The 17960-nt window shown below is 45.6% G+C and overlaps 1 protein-coding gene across 1 annotated transcript in view; it reads left to right on the top strand.

Annotated features, from left to right (window-relative positions):
* Window positions 1-758: 758 nt before the first annotated feature.
* Window positions 759-17960, top strand: part of HYDIN (HYDIN axonemal central pair apparatus protein) — a 172307-nt gene continuing 155105 nt past the window's right edge. The window contains exons 1-6 of the mRNA XM_067302835.1: window positions 759-803; window positions 1527-1658; window positions 2825-2950; window positions 4616-4735; window positions 8439-8573; window positions 15891-16090. Coding sequence (XP_067158936.1) covers window positions 759-803; window positions 1527-1658; window positions 2825-2950; window positions 4616-4735; window positions 8439-8573; window positions 15891-16090 — 758 coding nt within the window. The remainder of the gene's footprint in view (window positions 804-1526; window positions 1659-2824; window positions 2951-4615; window positions 4736-8438; window positions 8574-15890; window positions 16091-17960) is intronic.

Below are 17960 nucleotides of genomic sequence, written 5' to 3'. Positions count from 1 at the left end.
GTCTTCCCAGAAACCTCAAAGCCTGCATCCAGGGCTGGGAGTGGCAACCTGGCTTTCAAAAGCTGCTAGCTAGGATGAATCTAACTGCTTAGGTGGATTATTGGTGAGGATTTGGCTTCTTATTGGGGCTGATCGGCAAAGCTGCCGAGTATTCAAAGATTGTCTTATGCTTTGGGCCATGTTTCTTTGATCCCTCTGAAAGCTTTGAATTGGGCAGTGATTGCTGGCATGGGAACTCCTGCCACTTCCCTTTGCTGGCTCTGACCCTTCCACAAGCCAGTTCAACTTTAAAACCTGCAGAAAACTAACCCAGTAAACAAACAGTCTTTTTCCAGCTCAGCAAACTGCCTTCTTCAGTGAAGGGTCAGGTGAGAGGCAGAGCTGGAAGAGGAAAATGGGGCAGGACTCATGGTGCATAGCAGGGGTGAGGGCAGATGAGAAATGTTAACGGGCTCCTGGTGTGGTTGCAGTGAACTCAAACAGCTTGTGGGACTGCACCCACAGCAAAAGGCTTATTTGATTCTGTTTCAGCTCAGGGAATGTCTCCTGAGGTTTTAACTTCTGTGAAGCTTGACTCTACCATTTAAATATGGTCTAATCATGAAGTAGGTGGGTCTTAGTCACCCACTACTGAAGGATGCCACAGTATGGAGACAGAGTTGTACCCTTTGTGTGTGCCATGAATAGGCCCTTCTAGATCTGCAACATAATGGAAGCCTGTTAAGACTACAGATTGCCTGTGTGGTTCAGGAGAGGACATGCTTCTTGGTCACCCATGTCAGGAATGTGGGGGCTTTAAAATGGTATGAACCTATTGGAAACTGATGCTAGGTTTTCTCATCTGTGCTTGTGGCTGGAAAGATGAGAGCAGACACACTGGGGATAGCTAAGTGTGTGCCAAATCTTCCTGTACTCTTCCACTTAAGTGAAGTCAAATATCATCTCCTTGTTCTCCTGTCCCTGTTAGGACCACACCAGTACCACTGACCTTTGTGACTTTGTGTGCTTTCCCCTGTTGTACATGGGATGGTTTGTATCTGTGCAGAAGAGCTGTGCGCCCACTGAGCCTTGTATCAGTAACAGCTTGGAGTGAATCCCTGGACTCACTGGCTGACACCTGAGAAGTACAAATAACCCCCTGAATGCTGCCTCTTAACTGCAGCCCTTGGCCAGCACTAGTGTGGGGTAGCATTTGGGTGAACTGTGAGTAAGGCGAGCTCCTGGGGGAGATGACTGTCTTCTGATGGACGTTTCTCCACTGTAACCTTGCTGACTTTGGGGTCCTTATTCCAACTTGTCCCAGCTCCAGAGGAGTATCTGGTCTGGAGGCTCAAATACTGACATTTAAAGGGGTCTCTGGGCTGCTCTGTGTTGTTGCTTACTCCTGTGCCGAATGCTTGGGAAACACTCCTGTTCAGGCTCAGACAGTGTAGATGGAATTCTTGGCGTGTGTCTGTGTTGGCACTGAGACCATGAAGTTTGAGTTCCCTTCTGGGTTTTAAAAGTCCCATTGCTGCTCATTCCAGGAAAGCTGGCAGATAGCCACTGGCAACCTCCGTCAGTCCATGGAGTCCTCCAAGATGCCTGATGGATTCCGGAGCAAAGTGGTGGCACCTCGTAATCCAAAGCTTGTCGAAGATGCAGAGAAGCCTGTAACTGTAAGTACTTGCTGTGTCTTATCCAGTAGAAGCTGTGTTAAGGCTGGCAATCCCTGGTGTGTCCCTCCTCTGCCTTTCCTATCATGTTGTCTAGCAGCACCATGAAGCTAGACACCACCTCCCCGTCTGGTTGCTGCCATGTTTCTGTTGGAGGTGACTACTCTGGTGCAGTGGGGGATGGATTGTGTGCTGCTTAAGGGAAAGTCCACGGTCTTGGATCCAGTGACAGACACAGACAAATTATGTTAACATGCTGGACTTTGCACTGGAATAGCTGAAACACAAACACATGCTCCCTTCCATCCCATCTGCTGTGTGGGCAGTAACATCTTCAGTCATGTAGACATATTTGCCAGTGCTGCTCTGACCATATCTTTAGGCAGTGGTGTATGTGGTGGGCTGCTCAGACTGCCTTGAGATGGAGGGAGCAAGGCCTGAGATAGGATGGGCTCCTAACCAGTCATTTTACTCTCACATGCTGTGCTGAGCACAAATCCAGCCCTGGAAACAGTGGTGGAACCAGGGCAGTCCCTCCTCCCCATCCCCATCTGCCCCCTTTGCTGATTAGAGCTCGCTTGACTGGAGGTGACCCAACACTAAGCCTCTGTCAAGGAGACATGCCTGTAGACTTCCGTGAGGGGGTCTGTAAGGCCAAACCAGAGAGAAAACAAGCACTTATTAAAATGAGATGACTAAACCTTGGACCCATTCCTCTGCACTTCACTCTTGGCACAACACTGCTTTTCTGCTTTCCTCTGACTCACCCAGCAGTGACGTTTGCACATGCTTCTCGGTTGTGAGCATTGTGTAAAGTTGGAGTTAAGGGATTTCTGACAGTGCTGCCCCTTCCCCCCCCCAAGGTCACTAGCTCAATCCAGCAAAACTCAAGAGGAAACAAATGCCCAAAGAGCAGTAATCTCCATTCATGTCACATCAAATCATGAAGGAGACTCTGATAGGATAGAGCCACTCCGTTAGAGTGTGTGTATTCTGCTCTATGTAATTAATTTACTGGTGTTAAATATTTCAGCAGGTAACTTAGAGGACTTCCAGGACTAGCCTAGTGGCTGTGATCACAAATTATTCATCAGTGGCACTTTAACAAGAAAAGCCTTCCTTAACATAGGCATTTATATAGCTCTTGCTGGTGGTGTTTTGCATTTCAGCTGACTCCCTCTGCCTTCTTGAAGGAGATGTCTCTTACCACAGAGCAGAGGCTGGCCAGCACTCGCAAAATGAGGCAGCCCCAGATTATCCAGCTTCTAGACACGAGCAAAACCTCTCATCAAAAGGTAGCACTTTACTGTCCTTTTCCTTGCTGTTTGATGTGACATTTAGAGTGCGTGCATACATGTGACAATCTTGCCTACAGCTTCTGAATACCTCACTGACCAGGCCCTGTTGTCCTTTCAAACTGCTGATGGTGGTGGTGCTCTTCCTGCCTTGTGCTGGGGGAGAGGTGAAACTCCCACCCTGCTGGGGAGTCATCTGTGTTAAGCTGGTATTTAAAAAAAACAAACAAACAAAACTCTGAAATCTGTGGGTTTTGCTGTAGTTTAGCTACTGTTGCTAAAGCACGGTGTTGGGATGGGAGGATGGAACAGAGCACAGGGGCTTACCTTGCTGTTCTCCCATCCTTCCTCTGAAATAGCCACCCCTTCTCTTGCTTTGTAGTCACTATCAAATGCTTAAGGTCATCAGCTTCTCCCTCACTGGTGGCAACATGGGTCTTTGAAGAAAGGGGGCTGTAGGCCTTGTGGTAATTGCTCAAGGTTTTTTCAAAGCCACAACTTCATTGTTGCTGTAGACTGGAATAATATGTTGGGACCATTAAAGGGTGTTAGATCTGCAGGCTGCAGGGACCTGTAAGATATACAAGGGAATATGCCCCTGACAGAGTGAATGGATGTGCTTTAGTTAAATGAACATTTAGTGGGATGAATGTTTAAAGCTGCTTTTCTTAAAGAATTGCTCAATATATAATATGCAGTCCAAAGGGGAAAATTGCTGAAGTAGGTTATTGAGCAGAAAATCACCTGCAAGAGACCTGTAACAAATTGGTTAACAATTGCTGTAGACAGCACGGGAGTTTGGGAACACATCAGATGTATGCACAGATAACCGGCAGTGTGCTGCAGCCACTGACTTCAGCATGGCTGGGATTTCTATGGGTCCTGACATAGGAGATCTGCTTATCTTTATAGTGGGAACACTGCAGCTGAAAAAGATGAAAAGCAGGAGGAGTCTTCTCAACATAATGCTTCTCAGCCCTGCAACCCGTTGCTCTGTGTGTTTGTGTATGTTTTCAGATGTGCTTCTGCAGCAGTATTAAAGCAACTGTAATGGAATGAAATAAAGCATTCCTTCCTCCAATTTAAAATTCATGGAGAAAGGAGATACCAAGTCCAGTCTTGCTCGAGTTGGCCAGTAATGCTGAGATAAGAGCTGAACTTCATGAGCATCCAGCATTCACCTCTCTTCTTTTTCCTAACTACTATGTTGCTTACCTTTTCGCCTTCCCTCCTGCAGTAATGTTCTCTGCTGATCTCCAGGCTTCATATTCCTAAAAAATATTAGGGACCTGTTTCAGAGTAAAACTCTTTCCCAGTTTGTCTCCCTTGGTGCCCCAAAGACATTCTTGTTTCAGTTGCTCTGTGAGTACTCATGGCTCTGTTGGTAAGCGTTTTGGAGCTGCATGACCACATTAGCACAGGGCTGAGCTCAAGAGAAATTCTGCTTCTCTTCCCAGAGATGCCTGCCAAAATTGCTTCTTAGCTTGAGCCTGCTTAATGTGGTCTGGTAGCTCTTGATCAGCTCTGAACACAGGTGAACTGCAGTTTACTTAGAGTGAGCTGGGCAGACCTACACATGAAGAGGCTGCACCTCACTGGATTCTCATTCATGGATCATCCTTCCAGCAGCTGAACCTCTCACTGCTGTCTGTCTTGCATTTCCAGTTCTCAACGCTTGACCTGGAACAGAGCTCGTTTCAGCCTTTCCCGTCAGAGGTGGTATTTCAGAACTATGTCCCCTTTGAGATCTATGAAGTGCCGCTGATTCTGAGCAACAATGACAAGGTGAGTGCTGGCATGTGTAAGTTTAACATTATGCCGGAAGAGAAGAGCGGTGTAACTCATGTGGCATACAGCAGAGCAAGTTATCCACTGCGGTGCGGCACATTGGAGTAAAATATCTCACCATCTTTCTTTGCAAGAGAGTGGAAGCCCTTTCGCGTTGTTGAGGGGATTCTCCCTCTGATTTTGACCATGCATTGGTGGGATATAACCCAAAGGGGCTTTTCCTGCTCAGCACCCTTCCCCTTGAAAGCCCTGGGTTGATGGGAATGTTGAGAGCTGCACACATTATCTGCCTTCATCATGCCCTACCTCAAGAGCATGCACTGTGTCTGGAAGGCTCAGTTCATCTAGGTTGCTGGCAGGGCATCTCTGTCTCTCAGCTAAGTTTAGCAGCCTCTTGCAGTGTCACTGAGCTGGGGGAGAATACAGAAGTCCCTGCTGAGAAAAGGCTCTCTCTCTCCTGGAGCTGATCCTCCTGTCAACAGACTCTGGTCCACAGATGCTCTCTGGGCCAGGAAATGGCTCAAAACCATGGCTCAAGAGGTGAGCTGACTGTGGTTTGTATGCTGCCTCTGTATGTTGTCACTTGTCACTTGCTATTGGCATGTACAGGGGCTGATTCTCCTCTATGCTGAAATAAGTTAGAATTAGTGGCATTACCTCTCCAGAAAAGGTGATTTGAATCAGCTGTGGAAACACTGATCTAGCAGAAGCAAGGGGAGATCTTTAGGTTCCATCTTAGGGCCCTGCTAAGCTTAATTCAGTTCTGGCTGAGGCTTCTCTAAGACAATGTGGCTCTTCCTTCCCTTCAGAGAGCCACAGCCATCCAGAGTGATGTCCTCTTGAAGGTCTCTGCCTTTACTTGAAGTAACTTTGCGATCATTTTGAGATTTCCCAAGAAAGTTGAGAAGGGAAAAGTTGAAAAATGTCAGCAATTTTGTTCCAGTGTAAAGAGGAAAATTGAGACCTTTTGAATTTCAGCAGGGGAAACATTTGCTCAACTGAGGCATGTGCCAAGAGCAAGCTGGTGGGAAAAGACAGGAGGGAGGAAAGGAGCTGAGTTAAAAAGAGCTCTGGGAGAGAATATTGTACACCCAAGGGTTTTTGCTTGACAAGTAGCAATAAGTATACCGGAAGTGGAGAAGGGTCAGCATGAACGAACAAGAAGGGTGTAAAAAGTAATCGGATTCTGTTCTGTAATGAAAAAGCATATGGGCAATCAGATGCAAGATGTATGCATGAGGGGAGGACTGTAGGGGAATGGGGGGAAGCGTACAGGAGAGGGTGAAAATAACTCCCCTTCCAAATCTACCTGCAAGGGAAAATAAACAGATGGACAAAGTTGTCAGGGGATACTGCAGGCAGAAGAGAAACAAGAGATATCAAGTACACCATGAGATAACAGAGGTTTTGACAGGGACGTGGTTGAAAATGGAAAACCCTTTGGCAAGGAAGGATGCAGGTGTGGCCCCTTTAGTTATTCTTGGAGAGTACTGCTCTGTTCCTTGACTGGGGTTTAGCAGGGGCATGTTGAAAAGATGCGGCATAGACTCCCAAGGGATGTCTTTCATGTACTCTGTACTGTGATCTGGGACACTCTGCTGGTATCCTCTTTCCAACCAAACATGCCTCAGTTTCTCTTATGCTTCTCGGCTCCCTTTCCGCTAAATCTTTGGCTCTTAGGCACTCCATTATCCATGCAGCACTTCAAAATGTTTGTCTTTGAGTACCAGCCAACAGGCGAACAGTTAATTTGTCCTATTTATGCTCCCTCAAGTGGAAAAGAACATCTGCATCAAAATTTCTGCCATTACCAGTAAAAAATAATAAACTTGTACAGCTGCACCTTGGGATTCATGTGTTCTACAGGGGGGAGACAATGTATGAATTGTATCCATCTCCCCCTGCCCTCACAAATGAGTTGTTTTTTATGCTGGTTAAGACCTCAGCCATTGGACAGCACTGTGTGAAGGCAAGATTAGCCCTAAGGAAGAACCTTGGAGTATTTTAGTATGCAAGATAAAGATGATAATTCCAAGAATGGTTATTGCATTTTAATTTTTTGGCTTTTGGTAGTGTCCTGGAGGAAAAACAATGCTCTTTGGCTCCATAAAGTTTTCTCACGAGTTTCCCAGATTTCCTTTGAATCCTACTGACTTATATTGCACAGCAGCCTGAGCTTGTCTGCTCTATATAAATCCAGCTCACAGCAGAGCGTATTCCAGATGGAGGCTGTGTAACCATTTAAATACAAAAGTGATTCAGTCAATACTTATTGCTCTTATTTGTGTGTTGGAAGATTGTTTTTCTGTCCTCAGGCTGCTCCTTCTCCCTTCACGCTCTAAGGGATGTTTTGAGGGGCTTTTGCTGAAGGTCTTGGTGGGATGGCACATGTGCTTGCCTTCCAGGGGTCTCAGCAACCAAGACATTTGTAAGCAATGTGAAATTACTGCTGCAACTCACTGCCCCAGGTGAGTTCCACAGCAGAGGACTTTCAAAGAGTTCAGAACTGCTGTAGGTTACCAGGCTGCTCTGGGTGGCGTAGACTGAATCTCCCCATTTTTCTCAGCCCTCGTGTGGGTTCACTGTTTATCAGTGAATGACTGTGTCAGTTAAAATTGTCTGTTTGAGATTTTCCCAGATGAGATTTGGTGCCCTGGAGTTGAGAACTGCATACCACAAAACCGCTGTTTGCTTCCTCTCTGTTTTTCAGTGTCCTGGAGGGCAGAACTTGCTGCAAGGTGCCTGCAGGGATTCCTGGGTGTTGGGAGGAATACCCAGAAACCTGGTTTGCTTGCACTGACAGCTGCCTGGCTATGATCACCAGGCAGCAAGAGCCTCTGGAGAGCTGAGACGGCTTTTAATAATGAAACCACACTATGAGTCAGTGCTGGTCATGTATCTCGAAGCAGAAAATGCCCTTCAAGCCCATAATTGATAGGCACGGCCTGGGGGGTAGGAGGTAATGGTAGTCTGGCTTTCCATCACTTTGGCAAGTCGACTGCTCTCATCTTCTGAGTCAGCCTCCCCTCCTTCCTTCACGGGCTGTTGTGCCTCTTCTCCCTTGCTTCTTTACAGCCCCTCCTTTAGGATCTCTCAGCCAACTCCTTCTCCCTGTTTCCTGGGTTGTCTCTTTGCCTTTCTGCGTTCCTCCTTTTTGCTGTTCTCCCTCAACTTGTTTGTATTCCCAGCAAAGCCACAATGTCTGTGTTCTCCTCCTGCCAGTCTGTCTGCTTGTCTCTGTTAGTACAACAGCTTGACTACCCCACTCAAACCCAGTACATTAGAAGTGGAATTTCTTCCTTGCCCCAGTGTAACAAATACTGTTTGGCTTCAGATAATACATTCCCCCTCTAGAGGCACGTCTGCATCTGTGTGCAGGCAGCAGCAAACTGTCTGCAGGTGCTCTGGGCTTGCTGAACAAGTGGATGATCTGATTCAGATACTGTATTGCCATACTGCCAGTGTATCTTACCTGATGGGGATTCCCTCACAGCAGAGCATTGCCCTGACAGCCCCTGGCCTAGAGCTGTCCTGCTTGGGCAGGATGGATGGGAGTCCATCCTTGTATATTGTGTGCATATAGTTATGGGGCTAAGAATGCTTTGGAAAGGTGGTTAAGGAAGAAGGATGTATCCTGGGCAGGGTCCTTTCTTTGTTTCCACATGGGTTGCATAATGATCATTTCATCTCTCTTCTGCAGATTCCTCGGCTGGTGAAGGTAGTCTTGGAGAGTTCTCCTTATTTCAAGTTGATCAGCCCTAAAGATGTGTGTCGTAAGGTAGCACCTGGCATGCCCTTAACTTTCCGCATACTTTTCACCCCTGTGGAGAACAAGGTGAGACTGCAGGTCCCAAAAGATTGGTGCCTTCAGGGGAATATGAACTTGCAGGGCTGGGTTCAGAAAGGGGATGTGGCATGGGTTTTGAGGAACTGTTCTGGATCCAATGCATCTCCACTGAAATAAGAACAGGGGGAACTCTTTCCCTGTGGTGAAGATTATCTTCTTGTAGGCTGGAGGCTCTCTTACCTGTTTGAGACTGTTTTTTATCCTTCAACATTGGAGCATTTAGTGTAATGTCTATTCGCTTTGGGTGCGAGAGAAGTCCTCCCAGTCCTCCCCATCCATGAAGGGGGTCTCTCTAGGTGTTGGTTTCTGGTCTTGCTTGATTGCTGCATGGTCATGGATTTGCTCCACAAGTTATAAAAATAAAAGTCTGTTTTTGGCCTGTTATTTGAAGGACCCAGAGTGAGCCTGGTATCTGAGGGAGGGTCACCACCTTTGAAAACTGGTGTCAGTTTAGTGTATGCCATGTTGGACAGCCAGTAGTGAGACAGCTGAACATTGTCTAAAGTGACCCCTTTTTTTAACCTGATGCATGCTGCTTACAGCCCATGCCCTGCTGCATGAGGAGGTCTGCTCTAGACTGGTGGTGAGATCTTGAGCTAGTTGCGTCTTGGCATTGCCTGGTGCTGTTAGCCACTGCAGGGGGACTGGCTGGCTGTACTTTTTCTCCCTGAGGAACTTGAGCATTGGAGAGGGAAGATGCACACAGAACAGGAGAAAAAAGACAAGGAGGGATGTAGAAAAGGAAATTCAGCTAACCTTCTACTCGGTGGTAGGGGCTTTATTATGGTAGAAAATACTACAGGAACAAATAGAACCAGAGAAGGCTTTTCTTTTCCCATCTGGCAGCCACTTGTGTGCCTCACCCTGGACCAGAGAAAAGAGGCCTTCTCAAACCCCCTGTTTTCAAGCCTTGCAGCTGTGCTGTCCCTGAGGATACTTGCCTGCCTGCAATCCAGCTGTGAGTCTAGGAGAGGAAGTGCTGTGCATGTGGCAGGGAGCCAGCCTGGCACAGAGGCACTGAGCTCTAGCTGGCCTTAACTCAGCAGGAGGTCAGTGTGCTGCCGAGGGCTCTGGGAGACACCTGCCTGAAGGAATGTGTAGGGAAAAACGAACAGGTACGATCTGCCCTGCTGTGGTGTTAAAGATAGGCACAGGCTGCCCCAAAGCCCATGGCCAGTAATGCTGGTGTAGCTGCGTCTTTGGGCAGGATATTGTGGCGATCGCTCTAGCAACTGACACCTCTTCCACACCATACATGCACTATAGGGCAGTTTTCCGAGAGGGGTGAATTAGTGCTGTGCCCCTGGCAAGCCTGATCCTCAGCGCTGTAATGAGAAGGGTCAATACTGTTGTCTGAAGGCTTGTTTGTACAGCAGGAGGATATAACACATAGCGAAGAGCAGGGAAAGCATTGCAGGGAGACAGAGACAGCAGGCAAACTTTTTACACTAGTATCCTGCTAACTCCTAGTACTGTTCTTCACATGACCTCATTGGAGAGGCAAGGTTAGGGGATAGCTTTGAGCCAGCTGACATTCCCCAAAGAGAGCTTTCACCTCTGTCCTCATGTAGGAATAAGTGTTTTCTTGCCTTTCATTTGCTGCTTGGTTTTCATTTAATTTAACACTGTATGCTGCTTGAGGATAGGAAAGACATAGAAAATTAAAGAGGAAATGCCCCAAGGTCTCCAGCTCCCCATGCTTGTGGAATAATTTGTTCCTCTGGAGGGACTGAGAAATTATTTAATATCATTAATATTTAGGGTAAAAATTATGTTGGCCTAGGGCAGTTCTCCAAACTACCCAAGTGATACGAGCTTCATCTCATTGAGGTAGGCTTTGCAAAGTATTCTGGTGCTTTTAAAATATGATTTATTAACATTAATTAGTCAGTATTAATTTTGGGAGTGGAAGGGGTAGATTGGCACCCCTGAAGGGCAAAGTGCTGCTGTTCAAGTTTAGAGAGGCAGCAGAGCAACATGTGAACATCACCGCAAATAGAAGTAGAGAGATTACCATTCTCTTTGGACTGAGAAAGTGAGTTATGTCCAACACTGTCCCTCATCTTGCTTTTTAGATGGCCAGAGTATGAAATGGGGAGCTCTGCCAGTGGGAGGCCACCACACAGTTTCGGCAGATATCCAGGCAATAAACAATATTGGTAAACTTGGTTGCCCACGGTACACTAAATGTGTGTGGCTCTGACTACCTGCAAGGCCTCCTGCAGCGGGTTTGGTGGTCAGATACATCCCTCAGCTTAGCCCAAGGCAGCTTCTTCAGGCAGAGGGATGTATCAGAATAGAGAGCACCCTGCAGCAGACCCCTTCTTCTGAGTTGCCTTCTCAGGTCCTTCTTGTGCTCCTTGCAGTGGCTGTGCAGAACATCAAGAAAGAGGTGCTGCTCAATGAGGAGCACGTGGGAATTCACACAGCAGAATCAGAATTTTATAGAAATCAAACACTGTCTTGTACTTGCTGGAGCGTGAGTCAGCAAAGCACTGGAGTGCTGTAGCTCAGCTGGAAATGCATCAATAGTGGGGCCAGGAGGTGCAGAGCACCTTGCAAAACCCTTCAGCAAAGAAGCAGACTATGGGAGATGGCTCTGTGAAGTCACCTGCTTTGGGCTTGCAGTTGTTCACATGCAGAATAGATGTGGTTTGGTTGTGGAAGGCTTATGAGTGCAACCTTTTAGGTACCCCTATTGCCTCTCCTGTGCTGCATGATCCACAGGAGTTCTGGATATCCCAGTGAACTGGCTTATAGGTACAAACTCCTCTCTGTCATGGTTGGAAATTCATCCTGATATGGAATTGGCTTATGTAATTCTGTTGCTTTGCATCTGTTCTTCCCTGGGGTAAGTGACTTCAGTGAAGCCATTCCTGATTCACGGGAGTGAAGCACAGAGCTGAACTGTGGCCAAGCCCTAAATAAAAGGAACATGTGAGTTAGTGGTTGAAATGCCATGTGCCATGGAGCCCTTTTTTTGAAAAATGAGCAATTTCCTATTGTCTCGCAGTCATTTGGGAATGTGCCACATGATTGGACTGTCAGTAAGTAAATAAATAGCTGACATGTATCTTTGTTTATTGGCACTTGCATTATAAATATGAAATGCTAATTTTTTTTTGCTGGGCAACATTTCCAATTAGTTACTCTTGCTGCTTCTGATTTACACATTCCTGTTTTACGGCTCCAGTTGTATAGTGTGGGTGTTCTCGTGCCACCGTGTGTTCCCGGGCGTCCTTGCATTATGGTCTGACAGTCTCTGCCTAATTGGAAACCATTGCAGGGCTGACTGGCGAATAAACAACAGACAGGATTGCTCACATTTGTGTGTCCTTCAGGTTTATTAATAGGTTATCTTAAAGGAAAAAAGCAAGAGACACATAAAAATATAGCACAGCTTATTCTGTTTCTCTTGCTCTTTTCACTGTAGCAGTGGCACTCAGGCAATACCAGTTCAGTCTGAGGTTTGCAAAATTCATTACCGATGCCCAGTGGAGACTCAATTAATGCTCACTGATTAATATGAAATATGACAGGACAATGAGTTATTGCATTACTGGATTTAACTGCTTTAAAATTCAGTCCAGCCTGGTTAGAGATGTTTTGTAGCATGTAGAAGCTATTCCAAGGATACTTTTGAAACAAGACTCCTGTGGGGGACAGAAGATCAAGGCAAGTGACCCTGCACAAAGTGAACGGAGGGCAAAATGACTAATTTCAAAGCATCCTGTGAACCGGTCACTGTGGGAGGTAGTAAAAGGGGTACCTGTTCTCATGTGACGCTATCTATATACACCAGTGTCTCTCCTCTCTTTTAATGTCCCTTATTTTCCAGCCTTTAGGGTATTATGGTTTCAGCAGGAAGCTTTCCCTGTTTGTCTTACTACATTATCTCATGCTAGAAGACTTTTTTCTTTGCAATTGCCTGCTGGAGATAATTTAATGAAGTATTTAGCATCAGTTATGCAGTTAAGCTGATATCTGAGCGTTTCCTGGCATACTGAACAGCGAGGTTGATGTCACTAGGATGATAGTGTTAGTCCGAGTTTGCAGAGAGCCCGAAACAGCTCTACGATACAAGCGGTTGCTTTCATTTCTGTGGGTGTTAATTCAAATGCCAGTGGTGAGACTTTGAAGGCCAAAACTTGCAAGTGATTGCTCATCAGAGCCGAATGATAAGAAGAGATGTACCGTCATACAATGATCTATATTAATTTTCTTAGAAATTGAGGGAGGAAGTGTCTGAAGGATGTGGTCATATTTTCATGAAAATATATAGCCTAAATCCCTGTCTAAACACAACACTAACGTTAGTGTTTTAAGTGATGCAACCCCTCTGTCTCATCCAGGTGTGTTTACCTAGAAGTCTGGTTTTAAACAGTCGGTTAAGGGGGTTGCAGTGGTGAAATAAAAGTGGGTTTTAAGCTGCTTTCAACAGTGCACCTAGATTATATTAAATGCTTAGCAAAGTTGGTGCGCTGGTAACACAGGGCAGTACTGCAGCGGAGAACCGCAGCCTTCGTTTTTGCCCAAGGGAGAGTCGCTCCCATTTTGAAAGCTTAAGGGACAGCGAGTTAATAGCAGCAGTCTGCTTCTGTCCAGCACTCATCTTCCATTGATTTTTCTCTCTGTTCGGCCTGATGCTGCACTCGCCCAATTTGGGGTACCAGAGCATGGCTGAAGGGTTAGCACACGCTTAGGGGCTTTAGGTTGAGGCAGTATCAGACGCGATGTCCTGGGATCCCCAGAGAAAGGGCTCAGTGCACAACGCACCTCTCCGCCCATGCGTGGATCCAAACGGCAGAGCGGTGGCTTTCTCCTTCAAAGAGTCCACTTGTCTCCATGAGGCTGAATCCTTGTTACCTTAATTTTGCCTTCATGTATCCTGAAAAGTCCCCTTCTCTGCAGCAGACCCCACACATTGCAGCGCGGGCAGCTTGCTGGCAATGAAGGCAGGAAGGTGGCCTGTGTTTGCCTTTGGGAGGGTTTATACCTGGGGGAGGTATTTATTCCTGCACTCTTATTTGCATTGCTGTTGATCCACTTGCTCTTTAGCAATGACAATGACTTTGAAAATAATTTCTTTTTTCTTCTCAAATACCTCCAATTGTAGAAATTTTTTTCCTTTATCCTCCTGTTGATTTGAACTCCTTGTATCCTCCTCTCTACCTTGCATCTGGAAGGGAGAGATAAGTAAATATGGCATGCCAAGACTTAATAAGGAACGTGCCTTTCAATTGGATTTGCAGTGCTGGTGTTATAGTAGTGTGGCCAAAATGACCAAAAAAAAAAAATTGAGATATATTCTTCATTTACTAATGCAGTTTCTGAAAATCTAAACAGTCCAGAACATAAAGTACCCACATAACGGGTGCTTTAAATTCACATGGGCTGCCCTTAGCTTTTATTTTAGAGAGTTTAGGCTGCAAGATTGAGTACAAAATTGCGAATTCAGGAAGGCTTGCTGAAGATGAAATGCACTGCTGAAATGTGATATTAAATTCTGTGAGCAGCTTGCTACAGCTCCCTTCCTGGTGTTTTATCCTTCCAAATATGAGAAGCTAACGCCCTTCTGCAAGCTTCCAGTGTGAATATTTGAGATCTGTGTCTGGAAAAGATATTTTTCTTTTTCACACCCTGGATGTGACAGCATCTGTAACTGGAACCTTAAATCCCATCAGAGAAGGTGGTCAGTGTGCCTTGACAGCAGTCGGTAGATGTTGTGACTGTTACAACTGTGCTAAAGCAGCAGCTATGTGTCTGTGCCGCCTCTGCCCAAATGTCCCTTCCAGGCTTGGAGAACATAGCACAGATAAGGCAGAAACCCCAGGACAGAGGAATCTAAATGCAGCTCTAGCTAAGATGGTTTGCAGCTCTGTGTGATTCCTAAATCAAATCTTTAACATTTATTTGAAGCAGCAAGAAGACGATCTCAAATGAGTTAAAAGCACAGAAAAAAGGGGTCAGAATAGCATGTGTGAGTGATAAAGAAACTGCATCTTATCAATTTGCCAATAATGAAGCTACTGGGGAAAACTGTTCCTATCCTTGTCGCAACAGTTTGACCACTGATTCCAGTGGAGGCAAGATATTTCCAGCACAGTAGTACTACACCGTATATCCAGAGACCAAAACAGTCTGCTCAGTTCTGCAATAAAATGATTGTGGTGGTTTGACTTTCCTTGCTATCACCGAATGCCGGACAGTTGGGAGTGATTGTCCAGCTCTTTTCTCAACAAGCCAATGACTTGAAATAGCGTGATTGAGTTTGCTGTGATGGGGATGTTTGATCGAGTGTCTCCTGTTTGCACTTTGCTCCTCCTCACCGCCTGTCTCAGGTAGGCACGCTAACAAAACACCGAGTCACTTAGTCTAGAGAAGCTACAAGAGACATGATTAAGGCATAGACTATGCCAGAATTTGCTGCATAGAGGAAGTGAAACCATCTTCTGTGTCCCTTAAGGCTAGGAGGAGATATAAAGGGAAACGGAGATTAGATACAGGAGAAGCTCTTTGTAAGGCTAGAGTAGAGGTGGAATAGGCTGCTGAGGGAGGGGTGGAATTGCTACTGTTAAGTACGTGTCAGACAAACATCTCTGAGGAAAAGTTTGGGTAGAGAGCTCAGCCACTTTGGGGGCAGGGAGATAGATCAGAGAGCCTTCTAAGTGTATGTTTTTTTTTCCCCAGCCTTGTCATCAATAATACTCTAAAGAAGAAAAGCCACACGCGCACCCTACACTTGCCTGACATCCATGCAACTGCTGTTGCATCCAGCACATTCAGAACTAAACCAAAGACTTTCTGTTGAGCATGCATGTGACTGAGTCCTTGTGAAAACGTACCTGAATATTCTCAGTCAAGCTACAAAGCTGTCACTGCATTGCAGGGATTGGAGTTAGCACTGTAGTGCAGTTGAGTTCTTGGCAGTGTTTTTAATGGTCTGCTATAGTGATCAAAGCAGGTTCTTGTTACTGCTGTAATCCCGTACATGAAATTTTTCTATTTTGGTGCTTCAGAATCAAAGTATCAGATAATTTTGTCCTCTGGCTGCGTAAAGCTGGTTCTGCCAGCTTGCTGTGGAAGCAGGTCAGTCAATGGGATTATGCTGCCCCTTTGCAGAATAACAGGTCTGCACAAGTCGTGCTGCTGGAATGAGGTCATTAACATAAGAAGTGCTAATACATTATGCTATTGAATGTTGCTATTATGGAGTCATAAAACAGCAGTTTTCCTTCTGCTTCCCTGCTGCTCTGGGGACAGTACTTAGTGTGCTGTACTGAGGCTGTGTTTCTCTCCCCGCAGGATTACTTCCACCAGGTCACCTGCATCACAGAAAGGGAAAAGTTTTTAGTGCCTATCCGAGCTATAGGTGCCCGAGCTATCTTGGACTTCCCTGACCAGCTGAACTTCTCTGTCTGTCCGGTCAAGTACACTACCGAGAAAACTCTGCTGGTCCGCAACATTGGTAATCGAGAGGCCCGCTACTGCATCAGCACTCAGAGGTAAAGGAGCTTGGCGTCTTGTCTGTGCAAAACACTGTCATGTGGTAATAGGGAGCTAGCCAAGAGTAACAAAAAGGAACCGAAGAATCAGAGCTGCTATATTGCAGCCTTAGCTGGTAATGGGTAGGAAACGTGGGCTTTTGCAGTCATTTACTGCGTTTTAAGCATGATGCAAACTTTGTTTGATAAAACTTGGTATGCTGCAGGGTTTTATAGTACAGTGGTGTGCGTACCACGCAGCATCTCAGACAGATCCTGTTGGTGGATTGAAAGGAACAAACACAGGAAGGGATCTTGGCTGCCCTTGGCTGGGTAGGATCCTGCATGGCAGATAACTACAAACTCAGTTCATGCAGACTCAAATGCAGTGTTAGGAAATGCCCAGCTATGAGCTGGTGAAAGAGCCATTAAGAACTTAGCAGCTGTGTCTATATTAGCAAGTAATTCTGTGCAGTCGGAGATCAGTAGGGCAAAGCGATAGGTATTGAGGGCCCTACATCAACACTGTGTAGTCCAGGGACTTGGCTTTGCAGTATGTTTGATCTGGTCCCCTGGACTGAATATCCTCTTCATGCAAATGTTTGAAACTAAAAGATAAATCAGTGATTTGGGCCCTCAGGAGTGGGACTATGTGGCACACACCTGGAAAGAGCTTCCAGTAATTTAGTTTGCAAGTAACAGAATTTCTCTGTAGACTAGACCACTGCAGGAAAAGTGGAGATGAGCAGGTATGTGTTTGAAAACTGCCCTATAGCTCTGAACCAGAATACTAATGAGGGCACAGGCAAAAGATGCAGCAAAAATCTGGTGCACAGCGGGAGCCTTCTCTCCCAGGTTTCCTGGAGAGTGCTAAAATATGCTGTCTAACAGTTAGCTTTACCACCTGATGGTAAGTACCTGCCTGAAATAGATAAATATCAGCCAAGTGGCTGTATACTATGTTCTGTGCACCACTGTCTGGGTGCACCTGAATTGCCTTAGTTTCTTTCTCTTGCTAACTCTAGGAAAATGGGGCTCAGAAGAAAACTTTAATTTTTTCCTGTGACCTAGGAGGGTCTGTGAGAAGCTTCTACCAAAGCATGGCAAAGCTGTTGGAGCAGGCTTCTAGGATGCTGCTTCTCCCTGTCTGTGGTCGCTTCCTAAGAATTGACCTGTTTGGCTAGAAAGGCCAAGTCGCGTGGGAAGGAACATGATATCCTCTTAAGGGGGGGGGTAGATCCTACTGTGAATCTCACTTATGTGATGCTGCTGCTTCTGCTGAAACCTTATAGCAATGGGGAAAAGACAGTGTGGACAGAAAAGCAGCCAAAGAAACATTGGGTTTGTCTGAGTAGGGCCAGTGTTTCTCTACATTAGAGAAAAAGCACTCAAGTGTCTTTTCACTAGGGAAAATACATAGGCAGGAATTTGTAGTATACAGTTTTTTGCAGTATACAGTTTTCCTCTGGGATTTCCAGATCCAGTTGTAACCACCTAAATAAATACCTAGTAAATGTCGAGCATGTTTTTCAATACACTTACTGACTATTCTATTGATCGATACAGCATACATTCAATCCTGCTTGATAAGGACTTAGAAATAGTTTCCTAAGTTCAGCAATCAAATGTTTCAGTCCTGATTTGCAGTGAGGGAATGTGGAGCATTAGAAAAGTTTTTTATAATCTCAAACTACACCAAAAAAAAAACTTGGCAGAGTTCTGAATTACCAGATCGTATGTGTACAAAGATCTAAAGCTGATATGATTTCCCTTGTAGTCAAAGTTGAGGGAATCTGTCATCTCTTCCACTTCATTATGAACTTTTGAAAACCAGATTGGAATTTCAGATAGATGATTTACATCTTTGAATATAAGCAGTATTTTCTTCTAA

The sequence above is a fragment of the Apteryx mantelli genome, chromosome 10, assembly GCF_036417845.1.
Source record: "Apteryx mantelli isolate bAptMan1 chromosome 10, bAptMan1.hap1, whole genome shotgun sequence".
In the NCBI taxonomy this organism is placed as follows: domain Eukaryota; kingdom Metazoa; phylum Chordata; class Aves; order Apterygiformes; family Apterygidae; genus Apteryx; species Apteryx mantelli.
This window is presented reverse-complemented; position numbering and strand designations above follow the sequence as displayed.